We start from the raw sequence: 20,536 nt of genomic DNA, 5'->3' as shown, positions 1-20,536 counted from the left end.
AACTGCGGCTCTTTGGCCCCTTGAGTGTGGCTCTTCCACAAAATACCATTTGCAGGCGCACACATACAGTGCAATTGAAACTTCCTGGCCCATGTGCAGAAGTCGGTTTTCAGCCTGGGCAAGTCCATTTTGAAGAACGGGGGTTAGAACACTCAAGGGGCCAAAGAGCCTCATGTGGCTTGTGAGCCGCCGTTTGCCGACCACTGTCCTAGGCTCAGGAGGCTGCCAGAAGCAGAGCTCAGCTACTTCTTCCAGAGCTGCTGATGCTTCCAGAGCAAAAGCAGTTCTTAGTGTACATGCACCTCCTGAGTTCCTGGCTGCCAGTTCCTCACTGTCTTGTTAGGTCTTGGATGATATCAAAGAAATAGTTTTCATATTGTTCTCAGTTCTCTTAATTCTCTTCCCTGGAAAGGTTGGTCGGGATTTTTAAATTAACATATTGAAGCAGACATTCTCATGCCAATACTTTTCAACAACAATGAATTCTAATATCTCTGTACTTTGGTTTTGCATTTTCAAGCCAGAAGGAATGACTTATACTACAGCTTCTTTCCTGAAACCTGTTGAAATTGGAATCAGACCCTTAATTCAAAGCTTATATAAGCCACATTATTTTCTCCTTATTCTGAAGGTAAGCATGGTCTTAGGACATACAATGCAAACATGTGCCACCCAGTTTCCAATGAATGGATATAACCCCATTGAGAGACATGCATCGCTTCCTTTCTCTTTCACTTGCTCATTTTGCCGTAATTTCCTTTCACTTTTCAGCTTGGCATTCATGTTACCAGTGCCCATAATTACTTCTCAACTTTGCACTTTCAGTACACCACTTGCCACAATGTCTAGTCTGTGATTAAGGTGGCTAATGTCTGTCTTTAGTCCTGCTTTGGTGCTCCTGAGCCATACTAGAAAGAATACATAAACTTGCAGTAGGTTAATAAAAAGTCTATACTTTCTAAATTCCAGCTGTGGCACAAATGGAAATCCTTCTTTTGTTGTTGTTATTGCTCAAAATATTCTCTTTTTCAAAAGTTAATCCCTCTCCTAATGTTTGTTAACCTTACCGCTCAGTATCCTATCTCCCAATCAACCCTTACTACTGGAGAGAAATGTAAGGAAATCTGGAGTGAACTTGGATTGCAGTTTTTTCTTAAAGTTATCTGGTTTTCCTCTGATTCTTAATTCATTTTTATTGTCTCAAAGAAAGATCTATCTTTACCTTTTTAAAGGTTACCTATCCAACACTATTCTTGTATTATTGACTTCTTCCTTCCCTTGGTTCTCACTTTATTAGTGGGACATTCTTTTATATTCACAATTATTCCATCTTGATCACCCCCTCTGCTCAAAATAAGCATCTTTCAGACTACAAATAAGAGAAGATAAAACATTATATTGAATGCATGTCAACAAAATGTTGAAATTACCATAACCCTTACAGGCTGGCAGAAAATCCTCATGACAATTAAGAAAATGTATAAGGTAACATGATTTTCCTTGCTTTCAGAGCAAATTCTAGTTGGAATATACAGACTTCTCATGCTATATAAGCTATAATAATAAAAGCATAATATGCTAATTAGACAGGACAGCTGAAAACCGTCTGGATGTCATTCCTGACATCCTTCTGGATGAAGCCGCCCCAGCGGAGGCCGAGGCAGAGGCAGGATCAGGCTTAAACTGACAGTCGGACATCCCCGATGGGTCCCAGATTGCAAGAGGATATAGGCCGGGCTGAGGGACCCTCTCCCATGCACAAATTCCGTGCACTGGGCCTCTAGTTAGCAATAAAGCTGTGGGAAATAAAAGTTCTCATGCTTGGCACCACATGCAAACTTCCAACATCATCTCCGTTTACTCTTCATAGCTCTGACATCTAGGACTAATTTCATTTTGTCGGGGAGATGGAATTCCCCTTTCTATCCTTCTTCAGTTCTTGTGTCTGGGCTACTAATAAAATTGGCACAAGGCAGAAGAGCAGGAGAAAATCCTTGAGTTTTATTATATGTACACAGGAAAATTAAAAGAAAAAATCTCTGTGAGTGAATAGAGCAGGCCATTAATATATCGTTTGAATAGAGAAACAATAAATTTGTGAGGATTTGACAAGACAAAGAAATATAGATTTAGGGGTACATAGTAAGAATTTAAGTAGAATGTTGGCTTAGGGCAGTAAATTTGTAAAATTAACAAGGGTTTGTTTATATAGGTTTCTCAGCTCTGGATTTTCAATATCTGGAATAAAGCTGTCTCTTCCTTAGTTTGATTAATTGTTCCTTAGCCCTTTTATAACAGGGAGTGCAATTTTCAAGGGAGATTTATTTTCTGCATTTAGAGAGACAGAGAAGAGTCAGTGAGCTCCTCACCCTCCTGCTGCTTCTCAAGTGGTTTTAATTAGAAATAATCAACTTAACATGTAGGATATTTGGGGGCCACCCAGTCGTGGGCCCCAAAGATGTGTAAGCGCAGCTCGCCAGAACAGCGGTATTGAGGGGGTACCTGGAAAGATTTGCTACCCCAACATCTTTCTCACTTGGGCCTCAAGGATACCAATTTACATTTTGCCATTCATCCTTTTGACTAGGCATTTTGAGCTCCTTTTCTATTGCCACCAACTCCTCGAAGACAATGTTTCTGAGCCCTAAATGTTCATTGGAATCACACGTGGAACATAGAAAAATAGTTACATGCAGGTGCCTTCCCCTTGAGTTGTCTGATTCATTTGGCCAGCTATGCATCCCAGCCATTATGATTTTGCAAAAGTTCTTCTGGTCATTGTAATGTGCAACCAGTTGAGAATCATGTCCCTAGTTGGGTACCATGTTTAAGAAACTAATACCATGGCTTTTACTCTTTTTTTCTTTGTGTGACATACATGGATGGTATGTCAGCACTGGGTCCCTAACTCATCTTCCTGAAAGAAGTGGAAAATAATCCAGAGGAAGTCAGTCAGAAATGAGTCCAATTTAATTATGATCTCATAATGATAGTGAAATATAAATGACTTCTTTATCCCAGACCGCAGGTGAAATCTCTCTCTTGGTTTGGGTAAACTTTTTTTTTTTTTTTTTTGCCTTCCAGTTCAGAGAAAGCAAGCTGGTTCTTGGGGCATGCCTCCATGATTATACAGATCAATTTCTTTCAAGGAACTTTCAAATAAAGAGAACACATTATCTATGGTAACTGAGAAGCATAGCTTTATGTTGCCTGTTTTAGAATTATTTCTTGACATTAACATTTTTATGCATCCCCATATTAAGTTTTATGCTTGAATATAATGCCACCAGGCAGAAATCAAGGTAAATGCCATATCCCAAATCCACAGAGAGTCAGAACCAAACCACGGGTTATCAAATCTGTCTTTTTATATGCCATTACTCATAGTGTATGATTTATACACACTGCTTTCTATAGCTGCACACTCTGAAAGATGCCGGTTTGTGGAGGGGCAAAGAAGTACGTAAACTGGCTATGTTGAACTGTGTTGATTTCTCTATAGAACAGTCTTCACAGTTCTTTGCTCACAGTTAGAGGTCTGCTGAAAGTGACTTGTAGAGATGAAAACAGCTTGCTTAATCATTCCTGAAACACGGGGAAAATTAAAATACATTTTTTTCCTTTGTCAAGCAATAAAAACAATGCCAGATTGTTAATGCCTCTTTTGTACCTTTCACTTGAAAGACCTCAAAAGAACATCAAGGAGAATAAAGGCAAAATCTATTCCCCAATGGCATCATTATACATGTTGCCGCCTCTAAAACTGAAACTCTAAAGACATGCAGAAAGAGCAGAGGAATAAATGACAGCAACTGAAGAGTGAGTCTCTGGAGCTCAGTTCAAGCTGCTTTTTTCAAATCCATCCAAATTGGATGATGAAAAGCAAAGATCTCATTTGTTTCAACATTAAAGTAGTGAATTAGTGGCGGGTGAGTTGATTGTCCTATATAGCATTTAACATGCCAGGAGCACCCCACCTCCAATATTTTCAATTGCATTCTTATGGTCGAAATGAAAGTAACCACGAGGGTCATGTAAAACAATGCCTTTAATAATTTAAACTGGTTCGATTCAAATAGGATTTTTGTCCTGAAATATTTATCAAAGCTCCTGTTTTGATTTGAGATGAGCAAGTTTCATTTTAGACTTCAAGACATCAAATGGAAACTCATTTTCAGTTCAGGTGCTCAAGTAGGGAGATAGATTAGCGTATCCAGTGTTGTGTTTCATCCCCGGCTGTTTCTGTTTGCTTCCAGGGTATAGCATTAACAGGTTTGGTTAAATTTTAGCTGAGTTTTTTGGCGACCTTTTCTAATCCTAGCTGTTTCATAATTTAATGTCTTGACCTTCGTTTTCCATGGAGCCACCTCAGTGATAAATGCAGAGATTTAATAACTAGCACTAGTTGGCAGGTGACCTTTCGTTCAGGGCCATTTCTCTTTGCTGGGAGAACTACATTGTTTTGCAAGTTTTAATTCACAGATTTTAATTATCTATTCTATTGTCTATAAGCTTATTCATGGAGTAAAAAGTAAAGGTTAAATATTTCATTCTTACTGATTAAAATGTAAAGTGCTTGGCAGTTGTCCCAATATATCATTCAAAAAGGATGGGGCCAATTGTCAAGTTCTTACCCACAGAAAAGAGGAGAGGAATTTTCCAGAGTGGTTGGTAAGGAGCAGGATGATAAAGTAGACAGGAGAGTGAGCTATCTCATCAGCTGGATGAGGGTAACTGTGTGTGTGTGTGTGTGTGTGTGTGTGTGTGTGTGTGTGTGTTGGTGTGTGTGGCCACGTGTGTATTTGTGGATATGTATGTGTGTTGTAAATTTAAAGCTGAAAAACAAGAGTTCTTTAACTATATGTATATGATTTTGGAAAGTGACGGTGACTCAACAAAAGATAAAACTTGCCAATCAGAGTAAATATTAGTAATCTGTTAGCTTAGGTCATCCTAAGCAAGCATCAGTTGGGCATGTCATGATAAATTGGTTTCCAGGGTCTACATAAATAATACTTAAACACAGAAAAGTAAAGCTGACTATTAAAACATGGCAAACTTTTGAAAAGCAATAAGAATAGACACATCTTTCTCATTCCCGCCCCCATTCTTGTCACATTCTTCAGCATTTTTGCAAACATAATTCATTTTGTGCCAAATAATCATACTTACAATAAAAATAAAAATCAGCATGACTGTAAGATCACCTATGTTATGAGCATAGTATCCCAGTTGGCTAGTACCCTGGAGTTTTCAGAAGTAAAAAGGGGAGAACAATGCATGAGTTACAGAATGACTTGGCAGTTTTGAGCTAACTTTTATTCCCAAGGACTTGAAAACACCTATCCTGGGTGTTTCTAAGGTGAATTTATGTCAAGAAAGTTTTCATTAAGGGAGGAGACCAGCTTATTGAAACACCATCTGCCAGAGCCTTTTTTTCTTTTTCTTTTTTTCAGACAGGGACTGTAACCAACTTAATGCTTCAGAAAGACACACAACTCACTGCTGTTATGAAAGAAAATTGAAAAGCACATTGAGTAAGATGTGAAGAACCATTTTAAAGCTAATAAAACTGGTCATGATTAATTTATCTTAGTCTGGAATTTCAGCCATATGGCAAATTGAAAATATTTTGAAAAAGTTATATATATAATTTCTTATACCATGATAATGCCATTGCCAGAAAGGACAGGGAAATTCCACTGACATATATAGGCTAACATTTCTGAGGAAGCTTCATCAAGATTGTTTTTGTTTTTTTTCTTTCTGGTGGCATTCTTGGCCACCAGTATGTTTAAAATATTAATTTATAATTTAATAAAATTAATTTTAATATAATCCTTGGTGAGATTTGAGGTGTTTACTTCTCTGTATATTAGGAATAGTGAAAAAAAAAGATAATATATATATTTTTATTCTCTCTCACTTCTCAATAGTGATATGAATGTGTTTCATCAAAAGTAAAGTGCTCTTTTTTAACATGAATGTATCTGCTATCCACTGGAAATTGTGTTCATGTCCACTTCCTTAACCCTTAAATGGGAAATAAAAACAAAGTTTTGAAAAATTTATTATGAGAATTGAGTGGGATAATGTGAAAAAGTGTTAGGTAGGAGTGTTCAATTATGTTTATATAAATGAATATAATCCTCCTATAAAACAAAAGAATGATATTCAAATGAACCATCATTCCACTATACCCACAAGGTATACCCACTAGCCAATCAGGAGCAAGTATGCAAATTAACCCAACCAAGATGGCTATGGCCACAGAGACCAGGAGGCTTGGGTTTCCCCGGTAATGGAGGAAGCTATGCTTTCTGCACACCCTGGCTGGCTTAGGCCTCCACTCAAGGCTACAAAGTTTCAATTGTAGGAAATAAATAAATCCCATATACTAGGGCCTTTGCTTGGGTTGCTGGGGGTGTGGTGATCTCAAGATGGCCACCACAAGATGGCCAGCAGGGAAGGGCAGTTAGGGGCAAAGAGGCTGGTTAGGGGAGCAGTTAGACAATCAGGCTGACAGGGGAGTGGTTAAGAGGTGATCAGGCTGGCAGGCAGAAGCAGTTAAGGGCAATCAGGAAGGCAGGCAGGCAAGCAGTTGGGAGCCAGCAGTCCTGGTTTGTGAGAGAGATGTCTGACTGCCCACTTAGGTCTGATTCTACCAGGATCGGGCCAAAATGGGCAGTCAGACATCCCTTGAGGGGTTCCAGATTGGAGATGGTTCAGGCTGGGCTGAGGGACGCTCCACCCCTGTGCATGAATTTTGTGCACAGGGCCTCTAGTACCCTATACTTATACATCCTTCTCACACTGTTGCTTCCCTTCCTCTCTCTATCATGCTCTACCTGTGCTACAGATAGGAATTAAATTGCTGTTTTTCTGTAAGGAAGCAAATGTCAAGATTCATTTTAGCAGAGTTAAAAAACCTTGATTTTCAAGGCAGTCTCTTCAGTCTTTGAAATAATATATGAACTGAATCTTAGTTGATCATATACTGAGGTTAAATCTCACACTGATTAGGATTTTTAAAATTACTTTACCCTTCACTTTGCACACATTAGATACCAAGTAAAAAATTACTTGGTTGTGTAATAGATGCCATCAAATTTTTTAATATTCCCCAGTTGAATGTTTATAACCAGATATGTAAGCAAGAGCTTACATGTATACTTTTGCAGAGAGAGAAAATACCCAAGTCAAATATAGTGATATTTTTATAAAAATTAATATTTTAGATTTCAAATAATAGGAAGTTGTTTTTGTTTGTTTGTTTTTTTGACATTTGTAGGCTTTCTTTTAACAAAGACACTGTTGCTTAGACAAGCTTAGCTGTACATTTGTAAGGATCTCAGTTTGTAGACACAGTCCAAGCCTAACCAAAGTATTTGGCTGGATGACATTTTGATTGTACAAGAGAAAAAGATAAAGAGGTCAGGTTTGTTTGTAGTGGAGGGAAAAACAACAACTCAAAAACACACGCATAGAAATAGGGACAAGTAAAAAGAAAAGGAGAATTCGGAATAAAGAAAGGACTTGATAAAGTAGAACCAGACAATTCTTTCCAAAGGTCTCAGAAAGTCTAGAAAGAAACTGATTGCTGTGGATAAACTGAGCAAGTAGAGCAGTGCATCTCAACCTTTCTAATGTCACGACCCTTTAATGCAGTTCCTCATGTTGTGGTGACCCCCAACCATAAAATTATTTTTGTTGCTACTTCATAACTGTAATTTTGCTACTGTTAGGAATTGTAATGTAAATATCTGTTTTCCGATGGTTTTAGGCTCTACAGCAGCGGTTCTCATGACCCACAGGTTGAGAACCGCTAGCAGGGTCACCTAAGACACACACACACTCACCACACACACACACACACACACACACACACACCCTCACACTCACACACTCATACACGCATACTCACACCACACACACACTCACACACACACACACACACACTCACACATACACACACACATACACACACACTCACACACACTCACACACACATAAATACATACACACACACACTCACACACACACTCTCACACACACACACTCAAACACACATACATGCTCACACACTCACACACTCACACACACACTCACACACACACAATATCTGTGTTTTCCTATGGTTTTAGGCTCTACAGCAGCGGTTCTCATGACCCACAGGTAGAGAACCGCTAGCAGGGTCACCTAAAACCATCAGAAAACACAGATATTTACATTAGGATTCATAACAGTAGCAAAATTACAGTTATGAAGTAGCAACAAAAATAATTTTAAGGTTGGAGGTCACCACAACATGAAGAACTGTATTGAAGGGTCGAGGCATTAAAAAGGTTGAGAACCACTGAAGTAGAGGCATATGCAATAAATTTTCAAACAAGTACCCCAAATAAAATAATATAAATGAGCTCAAGAAACAGCAGTGCATTTTAACAAAGAAAGTTGGGATCACAAGATGCAGGGATAAAGCCAATAAAAGGAGCTGGGATAACCAGATAAGAACAGCTCTTGGGTCAAACCATCCATTTGTGACTAGGTATTTCTCTCTTTTTATCACAGCTTACTGTAGTTTGAAAATGCCTTCAAAGGTATAAATGAGTCCTTTGGGCCTTAGCAAGCAAGCTCTTTGTGTTACCTGAAGCTTCTATTATGATGAAGAATGTTTCACTCATCTAACCCTGGACTTCTATCATCCTGTAAGGATGGTCCCTGCAGCCAAGTGGTAAATAGAGCAGTCACCGTGTGCACACACGTTTCCTGGTACCTCATTCAGAAAGTCAGACAGCTATGCAGGACTGTGACCAAGCAGAAGGAATATGCGAAAGTCTCCTAAGACTCTGTCCATGGTGACAATACAGCCAAGAGATGAGGATGAAAGAAAGGCAATTTAAAAATTATCATCTACCCCCAAAGGCATTGCATTCATAGCACTCTGCCCAATTACATATTTGTTACTTAAATAAGAGGCTGTTGTTCCCATTGTTTGCCCTCAAGTTGTTAGTCAGCTGGTGACCTCATAATCTGCACAGCTGCAGCATCCCGATATGTTGTCATGAAACAGATTGTGATGTCTTAATTGATCACTTTCAGGGGTTACAACTGTCAAGTGAAACCAGTATGCTGATTCTTATTAGTTAAATTAAACCTTGTTACAGCAGAACCAGCTAATTCGCTTTTGTGACTGGGAAATCCAATGCAAATTGATGAGTTTTGTAGATTAGAACATGTCTAAGTCATTTTTTTATATCTCCCTTTTTCCTTTATAATATATATATATATATATATATATATATATATATTTAAATTGTGAAGTCCATACCTCCCCAAAATGCTTTTATTATACAATGTTTCTTGGAACAGTAAATTGAATGTAACTTCCCCGCACCATATGCATCTTGGCGATAAGTTGGAGTGTGCCATATGACACACTCAATTTAAATCAGGCATTGATTTGCATGACTCTGAGTGACTTTGGAGAACTGAGCTAAGTATAATGGATGTCAAACCCTACTGCAAGCCGCTTGGCAAAAAGAATATTGTGTTTTTCTTTATCACACTAGAGATTTTAGGCTCCTAGATGCTTGATGATGAGTCTTAGATCAATGCCTGATCCTAAGAGACACCTTGTTGTGTCTCCATTTGGCCATTGGTGAAGTCTTCATTAAGACACCAATCTTTAAACCTCATTTTAAAGTGCATTAATTATACTCATCTGCTTTGAGGAGACCCATTCTAGCCTAGTGCCTGGACCACCTACTGACACCTTAGTTCAGAAATCTAACTGCAGCAGGAGTGATGGACAATCCCTTTGCTAGAAATTTTATGATACCTCATAAATGAACCTTTGTGGGCTCTACAAGTTATGTTTTTTCAAAATTCTTAATTTTGGCCTCTCAAATAGGTAGATGCCTTTGTCTACCTCGCATATTTTATAGGTCTACAATGAAAACTAAATCAAAGAAATAAAAATAAATTAATGTATAACTGTTAGCATTCAAAATCCAATGGGAAGCACAAGTATGTTCATCAAAGCACAAGTATGTTCATAAGTTTTTTTTAAATAATAGGAAAAAAATCAGATAATATCTAAATGCTCAGCAGTAGGCAAATTTTGGTATACCGTATAATGGAATATTGCATATGCATTAAAAATATCTCTAAGGACTATTTATTGACATGCAAAGGCTTAGTAATTTGAATCAAATAAAAAAACAAAGGTTGCCAAATTGTATGAATGGAGTTTTTCAACCTTCCTAAAATATTAGGTCTAGTAATAATTAATGTCGTTTTCTAATACTTTTTTAAATCGAATTTATTTAAACAATACAACAAAATTTAATCAACAATATAGTTGTCATTGTTTTCTACTACTTGTGCCCAACGCTCGGGAAGCATTTTAATCCCTCTGTTGTAAAATTCTTGTGATTTTGATGCAAAAAATTCGGTCAATGCATTTTTGAGGCATTCTTCATTATTAAATTTTTTTCCAAGAAGAAAGTTTTGCAAAGAACGAAACAAATGGTAATCGGAAGGGGCAATATCAGGAGAATATGCAGGTTGAGGGAGAACTTCTCATTCCAACTGGCGCAGTTTTCAGCAGTGATTCTTGCAGTATGCGGTCGTGCGTTATCGTGGTGAAGAATTACGCCCTTCCGATTAATCAGCGCGGGTTCTTTTTCTCTTAAAGCTTGGGCTAACCTTTCCAATTGGGCACTATACACTGCACTTGTAATGGTTTGGTTAGATGGTAAAAGTTCATAATGAAGAATTCCTTTAAAATTCCACCAAACACACAACATCACTTTTTTCGCATGCAAGTCAGGTTTTGCCATGGGCTGCGGAGCCTCATTTTTGTCCAACCATTGAGGCCGCCTTTTCAAATTAACATACAGCACCCATTCTTCATCTCTGGTAACAATTTGCTCTAAAAATGGCAAACGGTTTTGACAAGAGAGGAGCGAACTGCAAATTGTGACTCTTTGATTACGGTTGTTGTCGGTCAACTCATGAGGAACCCATTTTCCAAACTTTTGGACTTTGCCAAGTGCACGCAATTGATTGGAAATTGTTTTTTGTGAACAATTTAAAGTTGTCGCAAGCTCTTGTTGGGTAATTTGAGGATTTTGCACCAAAAGAGCTTGAAGAGCTTCTTGATCAAAATTGGACACACGGCCTCGACCACTCTTGTCATCTAACGAAAAATTTCCCTCGCGAAATTTCTCAAACCAATGCTGGCATTTTCTGGCGCTAACTGCATCTTGACCAAGAGCACTACAGATGTTTTTTGCAGCCTCACTTGCTTTTCTTCCTAATTGGAACTCGTAAAGCATGCAGTGCCGAATATGCTCTTCATCCGCCATCTTCTTAGCCCTAGTTCTGCAACAAAAACCAAACCAAACACAAACTTTTTCAAGCAAAACTTGTTAATTGCACTTCACACGTTCTGTAGATACCACGTGTTTGAAGGTTATGTCAATACAAGTCAACGCCAAGCAAGATTTTAAACGAATGTTAAAAAACGACATTAAGTATTACTAGACCCGATAATGTATCTAGAAGGAGAAAAATACAATAAAACATTGTAGCAATTGTTGAATTGAAGAAATATGAAGATCTTTCATCCTTTTTTCAAATCTTTTATTTTTTATTTCTCAGCGTTTTCATAGCAATCCCATATTATCATAATAATTAGGAAACGTATTTTTTTCTCCTCCCCACCCCCCAAAATATATCACCATAGCCAGTCCTCTTCATTCAGATCATTCTTCACACACCATTTTTCTCCTAAGGCCTTTACTGATCACTCTACCAACACACACACACACACACACACACACACACACACACACTAACCCATGTCTTTGTTATAATTTTCTCTACTTAGCACTTATCTCTATCTAGCATATTTCAAGTCCTAAAACCTGGTGCTTAACCTCTATGAGTCTCTATTACCTCATTGGTTAGGAAAAGGAGGGTAGTGGATAAAGTAGCCATAGAGACTGTCTCTGGACATGCTGTCTCTGAGTTCATAAAAGAAGCCTTTCCTTACCCATCCAATAAAGGTAAACCCAAAAGCCAGCCAACACAGGGATACAAAGGAAGATTTAAAGGATCTCTGTGATATTTTTTTGCTGGCCTGAGACTTGCTTACGCAGTTTTCTGAAAATCTTTTTGAGAACCTTGTCATTTGCTGAATTTTTTATATTTTCATCAATTTCTACATAACCATTCATGCATATAAGTATAGAATTGATGCCTGGATAGCTCCCTTTTGCCTTATTTTTAGCCATCATCCTTATTAAAGAGATCAGATCTTTTTTATATTTCCTCATTTCATTTGAAACTAACAGTTTTGAATGAAAAGTCACCATTTAGAGTGAAAAACACATGATAATTTGTCTATTAATTTTAAAACAATACAAGGGGCTAGAAATTAAAATTATTACTTAACAATTTGTATTCCCTTATAAATGAAAGGATGGCTCTGGTTTGATAACCTGTAGCAGTCAGCATAGGACTGGTATGTATATTTCAGAGATATTCCTACATTCTGCAGGTATACATAATATCTGAATTTTCTTTTTTCCCAGAGAAACTTGTTGGATAGGTGGGCCTTACTAATTTATGTTTCTTCCCTCGTCTTGTTTCTCCTTCTGTTTTTCAGCCTTTGCAGCTGGACTGCGACCTTTGTGCCATCGTGTCCAACTCAGGTCAGATGGTCGGCCAGAAGGTGGGAAATGAGATAGATCAGGCCTCCTGCATTTGGAGAATGAACAATGCCCCCACCAAGGGTTATGAAGAAGACGTTGGCCGCATGACAATGATTCGAGTTGTGTCCCATACCAGCGTTCCTCTTTTGCTAAAAAACCCTGATTATTTTTTCAAGGAGGCAAATACCACTATTTATGTGATTTGGGGCCCTTTCCGCAACATGAGGAAAGATGGCAATGGCATCGTTTACAACATGTTGAAAAAAACTGTTGACATCTATCCAAGTGCCCAAATTTATGTCACCACAGAGAAGCGCATGAGTTACTGTGATGGAGTTTTTAAGAAGGAAACTGGGAAAGACAGGTGAGTCCTCTGAGAAGCAGCCTATTGTCCTTTGTGTTGAATCTTTGCTAAGTCCTTTGTCAGCTACCAAATGAATGGAGAGATTTGTCAAACTGACTGTTATGTGCTTTTGACTATTATGATTACTTGATGAGCCAGCAACTCGGTCCCATTAATTCCACCTACACTACCTTCTGTTCTCTCCAATTTGATTGGCTTGAGGCTCCAAAAAATGCTGGATGCTTTCCCAGGATATCTTTCGATTTGTTCTTATTTAGCTCAATTTGCTATTGATTAAATTGGATTTTAGCCAAAAGTTCCTTAACATTTCAAAACAGAAATGTTAAGGAACTTTAGAATCTAAACTCCTTTGCAAGCAATGGCAAAAATTTACCTGAGACCACAAAACAAACAGGCTATTGATTCTCTAATAAGGTTGCATAGCTTCTTGCATGCAAATAGACCCTGTGATTGTGAACACCATCACGTGGTATCTAACATGTTAAGCAGAATGTCAGATTGAAATTATGCATTACTTAAAATCATTAACGGTGGATTCTTGAAGAGACATAGGGTATAGATACTACTCACTCAGTTATTTAAAAATCTACTTGCAACTTTCATTGCATCCATTTCTCTGCAGCATTCTATAAACCAGCCTTCCACTTCCTTTTTTTTTTTTTTGAGGCCTGCCCGCCTCATTTTTTCCCTACCCCTTACCTCTTCTGTTTCCTCCCTCTGTTTCTCTTCATCCCCCTCATTTCCCACATAACTCTATTGCCTGCCTTTCCCCCCCCTCTCTTTAGAAAAGTAACAAGTATATAGAAGTGGAATTCTAAATCAATAGCTCTTAGTTTATATATGCAGTTCTAGTAAAGAACTGCTGAAAGAAAATTCTGAAAGTAATTGCTAAGGTTTTAAATTATCATGAATTTTGCTTATTCATGCAGTACCATGGATAAATTGACCATTGGCTCTAATTCCAATATTAACATTCTGATTCCTCAAAATGTGTACCTTTTACTCTTCAATAACCTTATATTGGGGTATATTCTTGTAGGGGAGAAGTTTCTGATGTCTATGGGTATAATTTCAATGTTGATAATTATTTTAAAACCAGAGGCCCAGTGCATGAAATGCGTGTACTCAAGGGGTCCCTCAGCCCAGCCTGTACCCTTTTGCAGCCTGGGAGCCCTTGGGAGGAAGTCTGTCTGACAGCATGCTTAAGCCAATAGTGGGGCATCCTTAGCTCTGCAGAGGAGGAGGGAGAGGCTCCCGCCACTGTCACTGTGCTCATCAGCCATGAGCCTGGCTTCTGCCTGAGCAGCGCTCCCCCTTTGGGAGACATCAGAGGGGCAGCTCCTGTATTAAGCATCTTCCCCCTGGCTGTCATTGTGTGTCATAGCTACCGGTCATTCCGTGGTTCAGTCAATTTGCATGTTGGCCTTTTATTATATAGGATCTTATCTCCTATTTAGTGTTTTCTACTTCTGAGGGCCAAAAATGAACAGCTTCTAATGAAATGCAAGACAAAAATAGCCATTATTCTGTCCCCTTATACTGTTAGACATACCAAGCAGAATCCCAATGGTTAGATTTGAATCACTGTAGCATAAGCTATTGAAGGAGACAGGCAGTAGAGATAAGAAGAGTAAGTAATCTCACATGTAGGACCATTTCACATAAATGTGACCATTCTCAAGGGGCTTTGGAAATGTTTGATCTCTCACTACCTCAGAGCAATGCAATTAATTAGAGGTCTTTGGTTATTGATTAGTCACAGTTAGCATTTTGGGTATCCCCCAGTTATATCTATAAGCCCTCGAAACATTTTGGAATTTCAGGGAAAAATTTAGTATGCCATATGTTTCCATGTGTTTATATCACATTGCCTTTTGCTGTGAGCTTTCCAAGAGACAGCACTGCCACAAATGTGTGGATTGTATAATGAGAACTGGGAGAGTATAGCTTTGGGGGATGCATTTCCCTACTGCCTGTGATGAGAGGAACTGTTTGTATAGTGGGAAAAACTCACCTGGTAAAATTAATTTGCAGGTATCATTCAGTTGGTAGAGTTATCAAAATAATTGTAGGGGTAGTAACCAAAATAATTTTTGATGCTTTCTTGCTGTTTTTTTTCACCAAGTCTAATCCTGTCTTGTTGCTTCACCAAATACTACAACCAGACCAAAGAAGGCAACTATGCTAGTGGTTTAGAAATGAGAATACATTACCTAGATAAAATCTGGTTGACAAGAATTGACCAAAATGACCTCAAAAGCTGCTATCTCTACTCTGATTTAAATCTATGTCGTAACTTTAATTGTTTGGATTTTATTGTCTAAGGATTTACCATAGCAATCTGATGCTCATTGCCAAATGTCAAATGAGTATTTTTAACCTTTTAATGAAAGAAAATGTCATACTTATCACCAATGTATCACCTATGATGAAATTTTATAAGTGAAATAATATGATGTCTGATGTTTGCTTCAAAATAACCAGTGAAGAGTGGAAAAGTGAGTACTGGTAGAGATGAAACAAGGTTGGCCATGGATTAATAGTTATTCAATCTGAGCAGTGGGTATACAGAGGTTCATTACACCATTAGTGTCTCCGTAAGTATGACATTTTCCTTCATTAAAAGGTTAAAAATACTCACTTGACATTTTAAGAATCTAAAAGATTAAGGTTCTTAAAAATAAACACAATGCCATTGTACTACATAAGAATCAACCACACTTCCTTAATAATGTTATATATTTAGTCTGTTTTCAAACTTCTCCAATAATCTCATTAATATTTAATTTGAATAGTTCATTTGAATCAAAATTAACATTGAAGTCCATGCGTTGTTCAAATCAGGAGTGCATAAGGTCTGTACATTGCAATTAATTATGTCACCTATATTTCTCTTAATCTAGAATTTCTAACTCTCTCTCTTGCTCTGTTATTAAAACAAATAAATAAACAAACAAACAAACAAACAAACAAACAAAACACACACAAAAGCTCAATTGTTCTGCAGAGCTTTCCTCAATCTAGATTTTGCTGATTGTACCTAGGATATTTCCTTTTTGTTGATATTTCTATTCTGAAGCTTTATTAGGTTCAAGTTTGTTTTCCAAGACCATTGCACCATTGGGTGACACTTCTATCAGGAGGAATATGTCCAGTTTTCTCTTTTTATGTTAGTTGTTTTTAATAATCATTGTCTAGGTCCAATAATTCATTGGAGGTTGCAAGATAGTGCTATTTGGTAATTTCTTTTTCCTTTATTTGATGATATGTTTTATAAAGAGAAACTTGCTTTCATTAGCCATTTGGTTACCATGAAAGAGAGTACCAGTCCCTTTTCTTTATCACTTTTAAGATATTGCTTCCCTAACATCATTCAAAAATGACCAGTAAATTTACATATTGACTTATATACCTATATACCCGAAATATTTCAGTTCATTAAAGTTATATCCTTATGTTCAGATTATCCTATTTTGTTTGTGGGAATATCTTCAAATTGGCTTTTGAGTCATTTTTACATGCCTTTAGTGGTCTGGATGGCTTCTTTGCTTCCTGGTATTATGCTTCACATTCTTCCTGTGCATATCCTGATGAAAACCTGGATTCAGATATTTCTCATTTTAGTATTTAAGAGAGCACAATAAGGTGCTACAGATGCTAGGCACTGGGTTGCTCTTTGTTTCTTGTTTTTTTTCATTGGACAGAGCTAATATGTAAACAACATATGTTGTATACATTGTTTAAAGGCAAAATCATTATGAGTTCAAACTGGAACTTTCTATTCAAATTCAGAGCTACCATGCTTTTATTTTATCTCATGAATCTTAGATCTGTTTATTTTTTTCTGCAATGTTGACAATCATAGGTCTTAGAGATACCACTGTAAATGCTCATCTGCCATATATATATATATATATATATATATATATATATATATATATATATATAATTGATATTTTACAGAGAGGAAGGGAGAGGGATTAGAGAGCTAGAAACATCTGTGAGAGAGAAACATCAACCAGCTGCCTCCTGCACACCCCCTACCGGGGATGTGCCCACAACCAAGGTACATGCCCTTGACCAGAATCGAACCTGGAGCCTTTCAGTCTACAGGTTGACACTCTATCCCAGTGTTTTTCAACCTTTTTTGGGCAAAGGCACACTTGTTTCATGAAAAAAATCACGAGGCACACCACCATTAGAAAATGTTAAAAAATTTAACTCTGTGCCTATATTGACTATATATAAAGTAATTCTCTTGAATAGGAATCAAATAAACACAAAGAAAGTATTTTATAATTACTTTATTATGAAATATTAAGTAAACAAAATAGTGAAAAATTATAAAATTCTTGTCTTGTCTGCACCAGGCAACATCTTGCGGCACACTAATGTGCCGCGGAACAGCGGTTGAAAAACGCTGCTCTATCCACTGAGCTAAACCGGTTTTGGCAACGCTCATCTGTTTAACACCTACAACAACCTTAGAGTAAGAATAACAGCACAACCAGCAATATTATTACAATAAGCACTTTTAGATTATTTTGCATCAAAGAAGGAATTTTAATGGCAGGCATTCATGTAGGTTCATGCTCACACGCTGTGTGTTGGTTATGTCCTAACAAAAATTATAAATGTTTTTCTCCTAAGTACCTAAGAGTAACTGGTATGCATCATTGCAGGCATGAGGAAGTCAGGAAATAGGGATGTCCTCTTCATTTAACATTAAATTAAAAAAATAGTTGCAAAGCTATTTTGATTTGCCTGAGCTTTTTGGAACTTCCCAGCAAGTGCTCATTTTCTCATCAAGTTTTTAATGAAGAGATTATGTCACCATTATAATGCATAATTTATAGAATTTTTAAAAATTGTGTCCTTACCAGTTAAAGTGATTCATGATAGGTAAATGATTAAATGGAGTTTCTCAAAGACAAAATTGCCTCTAAGCTAGCTTCTTCAAATTGTCAAATCTTTCCTAAAAAAATAAGCCCCTCCCTCATTTATGGGGGGTGTCATTTTTATTTTTGTTTTAAGGGATTCCTCATTGAGAAAACATGAAGTAATAGAATAAATATGTATACCATTAAATTTCTTGTTTTTGAAATATATTTTTATTGATTTCAGAGAGAAAAGGGGGGAGGGAGAGAGAGACACATCAGTGATGAGAGAGAATCATTGAATCATTGATTGGCTGCCTCCTGCAGGTACCTGCTGGGGATCAAGCCCACAGCCTAGGCATGTGCCCTGACTGGAATCTAACCAGCACCTTTTTGGTACACTGGCTGATGTTCAACCAACTGAGCAACACCAGCCAGAGCTATTATTAAATTTCTTAGAGTGAGTTCAGACCAATTCTTAAGTATACTGGAAAACCAAATGAAGTTTAATTTGCTTTCTTATCAGTTACTTACTAAAATTATCTGACTTGTTAATTAGAAAGGGTGACCTTGATGGAAAGAGAAAGTTGTTTGCCTTTTCTGTCTTCCTCTCCTGGGGCCTAATTTCCATTGGGATTCCAGGTCCTTTGGACAGTGGTGGTCACGTTTATATTTTCACTTACCAAATCTTTTTCTGGGAAACAACAGCCTTCAACAATCCAGAAACCCTTGGAATTAAAAGGCTCATGTTTAAAATAATATTGACCAAAAAGGATCTTCCCCACCCCACCCCCCTTTGACTGATTGGTGTACATAAATAATATTAGCCTGCTGATTTTTACATATTTGCATTAATATGTACATCTTAAGACTGAAATACCCTAGAAGTGCCGTAGGGCTGACAGTGTTACATGGTGCCACCCTCAACATTTGAAGAATATGATTATGTGCCTGGCCATGTATAGGTGCAATGTTAACTCTTCTGGAGAAGCAACAGAGAGTCTGTGTGAGAAATTCTGCTTACCTGTGGGCAGGTGGGCAGTTGTAGCTTGCATCCCACTTTAGAAATACATTGGCAAATGCATACCCATTATTTCATTAAGTAGTAATTGAGAAAGCTACTATTCCCATTAAAAGTGCAAAGCTAACGCAGGGCTGATCAAGGCCTCTGAGCTGGGACCTATGTGGCTCTGCCTGTAGGGATGGGTGAAATGGATGAAAGCGGGCAGCAGATACATCAGTGTTTCAAGATGTTACTGCCTCGGGTGCTGAGAATGAGAAGGGAGAGAGTTACTTTTAAGGATTATTTAGGAAAAAGGATACACAAAAGTCAGTCTGAGAAAACACTGTCAAACTGGGAAAGTGATGGGTAAATACTGAGATGGCTAATCTTTGGCTGCATGCTCCATCCATTCCCACTCAGTCTGAAGGAGGGAAAAAGAAATCAGTGTTGTGTCATTTCTCCGTGTTTCTGCTGGAGACAGCTTTGTCATCTGGCATGGGTTTAGTGCGGCCCAGGTTTTGCTATCACAGTGAGGCCATTGGGAAAGTTTCTTGTGCCACTGTGTGATTGACTTTAGGGATCAAATGGGCTCACATCCCTTAGGTCTGCACATATGTAGTAGTTCCAAGAGTGGGGAGAGGTTTCCAGCCTCTCCCCTGAGAACTTGGGAACTCTCTGAGTCCCTTCAACAAAGGCAGTGCAGCCAGGGTGGGGAGGCAAAAACAAGAACAAAAAGTGGTGCCAGCCCAGGTCAGCCACCAGGCGCAGAAACCCGCCCAGTTCACCCAAAGATACACTATTACTCTGCCTGGACTCTGAAAACAAAATGTCTCATTATTTGTGATGCAGAATAAATCGGTGCTAACCCCAGGAAAACCTGGACCAAGAGAAAATGGGCAAAATACAACATTTCTTGGATTGATAGATTGGACACTATTAAAAACAGCATTCTCCACCCCCCCCCCTTTTTTTTTTCTTTCTCTTAGAATGCAGTTTTTTTCCAATATAGCAGCTCAGCACTTTTTTGAGAGCAACATTGACATACTTCTCTGTTAAAATGAATTAATGTTCCCACCCAGCTGATGTATTTGGCAGGAACATTAAGTTCACGTAGCAGTCACAGGCAGACCCAGAGGAGCCCTGAGTCAAAATGTATTGAGTTACCCAGGCCTGTGCTGGCACACTAACCATCGTTGGGAAACAGGGGACTTCCTTTTTCCCATTATTCATGATGGCATCCCGTGACCTATAGTAGGCCTCCTCTATAATACACATGCTAGAAATTAATAATTCAATAAGAAAGAGGAAAATAATCTATTTTAATAATGGGAGATGGCAAGGACATTTGCACTTTAGTAAGCTATCAGAACTAACCTATCATGTGTTTAAAAACCCATACATGACCATACATTGACATACACACATGGACATGCAAATATACAGGGTGAAACTATGCTATGGTGTATTTATCAAGGCAGCATCGTTAATGATTAAGACAAGAGAAACCACTAAGATCCAGTAGCCTTTTTTTTTTTTTTTTTTACCAAGGAAGACCACGATTCTGGTTGTA

At 37.9% G+C, this 20,536-nt stretch overlaps 1 protein-coding gene across 3 annotated transcripts in view; it reads left to right on the top strand.

Annotated features, from left to right (window-relative positions):
- The window catches only part of ST6GALNAC3 (ST6 N-acetylgalactosaminide alpha-2,6-sialyltransferase 3), a 571,191-nt gene that overhangs the window by 300,270 nt on the left and 250,385 nt on the right, over positions 1-20,536 (top strand). For all 3 annotated transcript variants that reach the window (XM_084872192.1, XM_084872190.1, XM_084872191.1), the window contains exon 3: positions 12,677-13,086. In XM_084872192.1, the coding sequence (XP_084728318.1) occupies positions 12,677-13,086 (410 nt within the window). The remainder of the gene's footprint in view (positions 1-12,676; positions 13,087-20,536) is intronic.

The sequence above is a fragment of the Pipistrellus hanaki genome (genome assembly GCF_964339955.1).
Source record: "Pipistrellus hanaki genome assembly, chromosome: 2".
NCBI classification, from domain to species: domain Eukaryota; kingdom Metazoa; phylum Chordata; class Mammalia; order Chiroptera; family Vespertilionidae; genus Pipistrellus; species Pipistrellus hanaki.
This window is presented reverse-complemented; position numbering and strand designations above follow the sequence as displayed.